At 35.6% G+C, this 7,531-nt stretch overlaps 2 protein-coding genes across 3 annotated transcripts; both read left to right on the top strand.

Moving 5' to 3' along the window:
- The first annotated feature begins 2,817 nt into the window (after window positions 1-2,817).
- LOC111441455 lies at window positions 2,818-3,487 on the top strand. Its single transcript, XM_023078449.1, has one exon. The coding sequence runs from the start codon at window positions 2,964-2,966 to the stop codon at window positions 3,387-3,389; it is 426 nt and encodes a 141-aa protein (XP_022934217.1). The 5' UTR covers window positions 2,818-2,963; the 3' UTR covers window positions 3,390-3,487.
- Window positions 3,488-3,522: 35 nt separating this feature from the next.
- LOC111441454 lies at window positions 3,523-7,124 on the top strand. 2 transcript variants are annotated; one of them, XM_023078448.1, is made up of 4 exons: window positions 3,816-3,862; window positions 3,940-3,985; window positions 4,120-4,217; window positions 6,030-7,124. In XM_023078448.1, the coding sequence occupies exons 3-4, from the start codon at window positions 4,123-4,125 to the stop codon at window positions 6,592-6,594; spliced, it is 660 nt and encodes a 219-aa protein (XP_022934216.1). In that variant the 5' UTR covers window positions 3,816-3,862; window positions 3,940-3,985; window positions 4,120-4,122; the 3' UTR covers window positions 6,595-7,124. The 2 variants fall into 2 exon arrangements, with proteins under 2 accessions (XP_022934215.1, XP_022934216.1); XM_023078447.1 differs by lacking the exon at window positions 3,940-3,985 and having other exon boundaries at window positions 3,523-3,862; window positions 6,030-7,118.
- The last annotated feature ends 407 nt before the right edge of the window (window positions 7,125-7,531 follow it).

The following is a 7,531-nucleotide window of genomic DNA, read 5'->3' as shown; positions in this document are numbered from 1 at the left end:
ACAATAGTAAGAGATAGCCTTTACCGAATAAAGCGACTACTCACCTGTCCTTACACTAAAATAATAATTTTTTTTTAAAAAAAAAATTAAATCTAGGTATTAAAGAAAATATTTCAAATGTTTTTTAAAAAAAAATTAAAAGTTAATTATTTTTTATTATTAAGCTTGGCTACTTTTCTTTTCTGTTTGAAATTTTCAAAAAGTATACCAAAAGTGAAAAGGTTCAGGGTTCTGGAGTTCCTTTTTAAGAATACAAAAAAAAGTCGAATTTATTACGTTTGAAATAAAATTAATTATCGTATTTATAAATTTGTTATTCTAAAAAATAATTTATAAATATGCTAAATATATTCTTCTTAGATGTGATATCTCACATTGATTAGTGAGGAGAACGAAACACTCCTTGTAAGGATGTGGAAACCTTTTCTTAGCAGACCTGTTGAGGACAATATCTATTAGCGGTGGCTTGAGCCGTAACATTATATCTATACAATTTCTTTTTATAAAGATTTTAACCTTCATAATTGTTAAGGATGAAAAAATGGCCTGTAATGAGAAAATTAGGTCACAAATCGTGTTGAAGTAGTCAAATCTTTTGAAGGGGTCAAAATTCCTCGAATGGACCAAAGTTTGAGTCATAGTTGACTGTTGACTGATTAGCTTGAACCTAAATTGAACCAAATCATGTCCCGACTCAAATTTCTTTTTCTTGGCATGGATCGTCGTGTTTTGGGCTTTCTCTCCAGTCGTCAAACGGTGCACTTGTGACACTCCCAATGATTCAACTCGCGACAAATGAGAACTATTGGAACCTTGGAGACATGACTACCAATGACGATGACAATGGAGTTAAATGATCGACGGTGAGTGACAATGTAACGAGTTGCTTTTCGAGAGATGCGAGCTACGGACCGTTACTTACTGACGTGAAATATTTTTAAATTGTGCATGCACTTAAGGCAAAATTAGATTTAAAAATGCAACGTTCAAAGTACACAATTATATACTGATAACTACAATGATGCACAATCCAAAACATGACATAGATAGTTTATAAAGTCTAGAAGTACAAAAATCAAAAGTTCATAAAACATATCAAAAGGAGTAGAATACACCAATCTAGCCCGAATCTCCATAGCCTCTAGCACGTGGGCGCCTCTACCTTGACTGCTCCATCATGCCTCGTCTTAAAAATTTAAGATAACATGGATGAGTATATAAAATATACTTAGTAGCTTGTTGGTAGTTCTTACTTCATTATTAAGTTGTATCGATCTTAGTTCGTTCATTCGGTGTCTTGTTCTCATTTGAGAGTTCATTCACAAGAATGGGCTCTTCCTAGGTTACACTCTAGGGTTACTCATTCTACACAAGCTCCACTTAGGGTATTTTAGTGGAAGCTAGTTCAATTTCTTGATTCTTGGTCCTATCTATCTAGACCTTCAGCCCTCGTAATTTTCTTGAGTTCTTTAAGTCTTCTAATTAGTCATTTATGCTTGTCTCTTTCACCATCACTGTAGTTCTTGATCTAAATCGTAGGTCTTCGACACGCGACCTCGATACCAGTCTCATAAGGTTCATGCATTCTAAGATTCGATCAACTCTCGAGGGTATTGCTATGGGCCCTTGCCGCTTGCAAGTTCACTAAAAGAAAACTGACTGACAAACTTTCTTGTAATCCCTACAGAGTACAATCATACAAAATAAAACATCATAGGCCAGTTCTATAGTTATCCGAACCTCTGACAATCGAGTCAGGTTTACAATTAAAGGTTAGTGGACGAACTCCTAATCGTCCACATATAACCACTAACTCACATGCATGAACAATAATCAAAAGTCTCAAGATCAACCAACTCTAAGGTGCAACTATGGACCCCTATCGCTCGTGATAGATTCACTAAATGAAAGCGAACGGAAAAACTTCCTAAATAGCCTCACAGAATACAGTCATATATCAACTCCAAGGTACAACTATGGACCTCAATTCTATAGTTATTTAGACACCTGACAATCGAGTGGAGTTTATGATTAAGGGTTAGATGGTGGATCCTAAATCGTTTCCATATAACTGCTAAAATCACATACATATACAATAGAGACATGACATATCAGCCTAAACATGGATACTTAATAATAATTTCAAATCCATACATTTCATAGCTCGTTTCATACTTTTCTTAAAAAAACATGCACAATAACATTCTACATGTGTTTGAATTCATGTTATTGTTACGTGTAATAATCATATAATTTTAAAATTTAAATCAAGCCTATGAATTTCCTCAACAATTCATTTACAGAAGCAAGATTTCTGAATCATAAGTATTGTCCTTCAACTGTATTGTTCACAATTATAATACATTATCCTTCGCATAAATTCTAGAAAATAAACACCAATAATCAAATATATGTTTTTTTCAAATTTTATTTTCCGTATGAGAAAACTTCTTAGAAGTTTCTCAACATTAACCAAGGCAATTTCTCAACACGTCTTCAAAGTTGGAGTAATTTCCTAGCAAATTCAAAGACATATAATAATAATAATAATATTTATAGAATAGCTTAATTTTACAATTAATTATATGAATTATTATTATATTCGTGTATTAATTCTAACTATTATATCATTTCAATTATATGCTCAATAAATTATAAAATATACATACGACATAAATCAATAAAAATGGTAAGATTTATTTAATTTTTTGAATTAAATTTGATAAAATTAAAAATTTATAGTTGAAATTGATATAATAATAATTATTAATAGTATTAAAAAAAAAAAAAAAGTTGATTTACACTCACCTTCCAGCCTTGGAGTTCCCTTCTCTGAAATTACAGACCCAACAATTCAACAATTTCTCACACACCTTCAATCATTTCAACCCATTTTGGATCATTATATAAACCCCTTCTTTAATTTCATTTCTTCACATCATATTCCCTCTCCATCTCCATCAATGTCCTGCACTAAATGGGATGCTGCTCGCAGAGCAATGAAATTCCTACGCCACTGGAAAATTCACACCCACCGCCGCTACCGTCGCTCCTTTCCGGTGGATTTCCGTCACGTGTGGCGGTTCATCAAGCGACTCATTCACCCAACCCCAACGCCTCTCCGCCCATATTCTGCAGAGCGTCAATTCTCCTTCAATGACAACCCCATTGTTCACCTGAAATTGCATCGCCGTCCGCCGCCGTCGCCGCCGTGTGATTATGAAGCGGAGGAGGAAGAGGAAGAAGAAGGGATTGATTCGAAGGCGGAGAAGTTTATTAAAATGTTTTACGAGGAAATGAGGTTGCAGAGTCAGGTGTCGTATTTGCCGTTGGATTGGTTTTCTGACGCTGATGAGTCACCGTCGGATCAATATTTTGTTTTATCTTAACTATTTATTAGTTATATTTTAATTAATTTTTAATATTAGTTTTAATTAATGTTTTCAGAAGAATGTATTTAAATAATACTAATTTTAATTTTGAAATAAAAGAAAAGAAAAGCGGTTTTTGGGAAAGCTCCAAACGGGGCCCCGAAAAGGAAAAACCAAAGAAGATTGTACTATTATCCTTCTTCATCAACGATCCTAAACTGGTTGCGGTGATTCCAGTTTCCATAAATTGCCAACATTATCCTCTTTCTCAATCTAAATGATCGTCGATTTTGTACTTTCTCGTTCAATTTCTTGCTTGGAAAACTGCTGAAATTCCCCTGATGGGCGTTGAATCGAACTCCGGGCCGCCGCCGCCGCCGCCATCGTCGTCGTCGTCTTCTACGCCATCTCCAAGCGGGAAGAGGGCTAGAGATCCCGACGATGAAGTTTATCTCGACAATTTTCACTCTCACAAGCGCTACCTAAGTGAGGTACCCCTTGTGTGCCCTTAATTTATTGTTAGGGCATCTGAAACTTCTTTGCCTTTACACATTTTGTTTTGATCCAGAAAAGCTATCGGTTTGTAGGTTGAACTTGAAATTTCAGCGTTTAGGGTATGAGTCTTTGTGGCATTTCTTAATTTGGGTCGATTATGCTCTTTCAGTTTTGCGTCATTCCTGTGTCTGCCTTTCTGGGTGCAAAATTCCCTCCTAACGTATATCCCTTCGTTGTTAATGATCTTGCACAGATAATGGCTTCTAGTTTGAATGGATTGACGGTTGGGGACCCTCTTTCAGAGAATCTCATGGATTCCCCTGCTAGGTCAGAGTCCATGCTTTATCTAAGGTAATGGAATTTGTTCCAATAAAGTTTAACTGATTTACTTTTAGATTGTCTTGTATACGAACGAGAATTTTAATACATAGAAGTTTACAAGCTCTTGTGCTGTATAAGATTATAGAAACAAATGGATGTTACTGGAAGAAATTGAAATTCTCCATTGTAACAAATCTTGTACTTTTGAAATGCGTCTGAAATGCCATTATGGGTCGAGATTTCTGAAACAAAACTCTCTTGATTCCTTTACTTAGTATTCTCAAGATGTAGTTTTCCTAAAAAAAAACTATGAATTTCCTTTACACTGCAAATAAAAAGTTACCGAGTTTATCCAGAAAGTTCGAATCTGACATTGAATTTCAAAATGTAATTGGCTCAACAAAACGCACAGTTCCAAACTTCGAAGTACCCTTCCTGGATTCTTTTAGGTAGAGGGTATCCTATCTACTTTACATGCCTATTGAAGAAGCTTATCGTCGTTACCTATTGATGCTTGTGCTGTTATAACCAGGCAGTAATGATGCACTTGATGGTGTATTCTAGGACAGCGAATTTTCATGGTTTTAATATGTGAGGTGTATGTGCTTCACTTCAGGAAAAAGTTCGATAAATGTTGTTTCATGTACCATCTTGGTTTGAACGGAGGAGTAGTTAGTATTCTTTGTTAAAATCTGATGGCTGAAAGATGAATAATGTCCACGAGGATGGTTTTCCCTGTTCTTATCTTCTGCCCCATCTTGGAGATTTAAAAATCTTGTCTGATTATTGTTATTTTTTCCTAGAATTGATCATTCATCCTTCTCTCTTAAGTTTGGCTTTGTGCATATTGTATGTGGTAAAGTACATCCAAAGCCTTGGTATGCATGTTAAAATTTTCTTCCATTAGTTACATTATAAGAAGAATCTCTCTAGTACGTGCGTACCACAACTTGCGTTCATGAGACTTCCAATTTCTTTTTTTCTTAATGTGCTTTTAAGATTTAACGAGGATATAGATGTATCATTTTGAATTTTCATTATGATCTTTCTGCTCCGTAGATTAAACTATACTTTAATTCAACATTGTGGGACTGATGATTTAGACAACCCACCTTTAGAACAAATGTGCAATGCCTTAACAAGTTGAAATCTGCTTAAATCGACACAGAGTCAACTTTATGTTGTTGAAAGTATGTTAGTTCAGGAGACTTGATTGAAATTTAAGGTCAGGAGACTTCTGTATTCCTTCTAGTTGTGCAACAAATGGTAGTCTTATTTTCTACGGACAATGTTTTATTTCAAAACTCGAGAGTTCATTGCTATTGATATTCATTCGTATAAATAGTAGTTTATTTTATTTATTTATTTATTTTTATTTTTAAACGGTAGTTGGGAAGTGTAACGGAAGAAACTATGATGAACTGGATTAAAACATTATTATCTGAAATTGTGATCTATCTTTAAAGTTCGTTAAGTTTTCTAGATCACAAAAGACATGCATATCTCTTCTTCTCATCTGTGTTCCACTGTCTAAACTAGTAGCAAAGAGATGCAGTATTCACCTATTCCAACTCTTCTGCAATCTTAGAGCCTCTTACTGCAACCCTTATTCTTTGGTTTAATACTTTTTCCCTCATTGTATGTTTATTCCTTCCAGTTTGGCCAAATCGCATGCATCTCGACTAATTCTAATTATGTAGAAAATCAATTTCCCACTGCCACCTAGAGCCATGTATTACATTTTGGGTCAGTATTTCGTTTAATATTGTATGATCCTAAATGATGGTTTTGGGATTTTCCGATTTTAATCTTTTTTCTTTTTTCTCTAACACTACATCTCAGGGATGAAATGTCCTGCCAATATTCTCCTATGTCGGAAGATTCAGATGACTGCCGGTTTTGTGAGACATCCACAAACTTATTTCCCTCGCAGTCTGATAGTAGTGTACCTACCAGTCCAGTCTCTCCATACCGATATCAGAGGCCATTCAGTGGGATGACTCCTTCAACAGGTACCAATACTTCACTTGGATGTAATACTGGTCCTGTCACTAGCTTGCAGCCCCATCAACGCGGATCAGATTCTGAGGGTCGTTTCCCTTCGTCTCCTAGTGATATATGTCACTCAGCAGATCTGAGAAGGGCTGCGCTCCTGCGCTCAGTGCAAATGAGAGCACAGCCTCATGGCCCATCATCTATGGAGTTGCCATATTGCTCCATGCCTGAACCTGGACCTAACATAGAAGCCGAAGAGCGGTCATGTTCTTTCATAAAATCGTTGGTTGATGAAAGAGTTTATCAACTTGGGGAATGCTCCTCAATGGGAGTGTCCGAACCTGAATATAATGAACAGAAATCTTGCAAGGACTTGAACAGGGAAATGAAAGACAGTGAGTCTGGAGGGTAGTTGTAAATGCTCAGCAGAGGAAAAATCTCTTCTAACGTAACACATGGGACACATTGCTGCTGTGGAACTGTGAAGTGTTTGTTTTTTGGTTCAACCTCCATGGAAATTCTCTTTTTGCATATGCTGCAAAATTGCTTTTGCTTGATTGAGTATGGTTTGGTCTTCTTCTAGGTCCTTTCCCGAGTGTGTGGTGCCTTGTGTGCTGTGTTCATTGTCGAGCGAGCTATTCTTATGAAGCCCGAGTCGAGTCGAGAAGAGATGTTCATTGTCAAGCTTGTGTGATCAACTCTGTCTATTTGATTCCTACTCGAGCTCGAGTCGAGAGAAGATGTTTCTCGGAGCTAATTTTCTAGATAAAATGCTGCTGCGGCTTTAGAGGTCACAAGATTGAAGCTGCCAGTGTCCCATTTGTTCCGTATTTATAACGCTGCTATTATTGAATTTTTGTTCTAATTGCCTTCTGAACTTACAGGCAAAATTGATCGGAAAATCAAAAGATGAATAGAGATATGATATTATATGTAGAGTTTCATCACCTGGGTCATAAACACGGCTGTATTGATGGGGACTTATTGGGCCGTTTCTTCCAAAGAGAAAGCCCAGCCGTATTAAAAGCCCATATGGATGGGCTTAAATAATTAAGAAAAAGGCAATCCACGGAGGCAGGTAGCTAAATATAACTACCGATTTTGAAAGAACAATTAAAGTTATTCGTTTCATAATTAATATATTCTCCAAATATTATATCTCAAATAATTCTAGTTTTTTATAACATTAATTTATTAATATAAATGGTTTCAAAGATCATGGTTAAAACTTCCCATGTTTATTTTTACCTGTCCTTTTAATTTTTTTTAATTTTTTGAATTTAGAAAGGTTTATAAATTTATTAGACCTTTTGTTTTTGTAGACGTGGATTTTTTTTTTTTTTTTTTTT

Source organism: Cucurbita moschata, unplaced genomic scaffold (assembly GCF_002738365.1).
Source record: "Cucurbita moschata cultivar Rifu unplaced genomic scaffold, Cmos_1.0 Cmo_Scf00004, whole genome shotgun sequence".
Taxonomy (NCBI): Eukaryota; Viridiplantae; Streptophyta; class Magnoliopsida; order Cucurbitales; family Cucurbitaceae; genus Cucurbita; species Cucurbita moschata.
Note: the sequence above shows the minus strand (reverse complement) of the source record. Positions and strands in the feature narration are given on the sequence as shown.

Excerpts from the sequence above, each read along its gene's own strand:
- LOC111441454 (XM_023078447.1), top strand. The coding sequence starts at position 3,713 with ATGGGCGTTGAATCGAACTCCGGGCCGCCGCCGCCGCCGCCATCGTCG. Across the intron at positions 3,863-4,119 it reads ACAAGCGCTACCTAAGTGAG|ATAATGGCTTCTAGTTTGAA; the intron begins GTACCCCTTGTG and ends GATCTTGCACAG. Across the intron at positions 4,218-6,029 it reads GAGTCCATGCTTTATCTAAG|GGATGAAATGTCCTGCCAAT; the intron begins GTAATGGAATTT and ends ACTACATCTCAG.
- LOC111441455 (XM_023078449.1), top strand. The coding sequence starts at position 2,964 with ATGTCCTGCACTAAATGGGATGCTGCTCGCAGAGCAATGAAATTCCTA.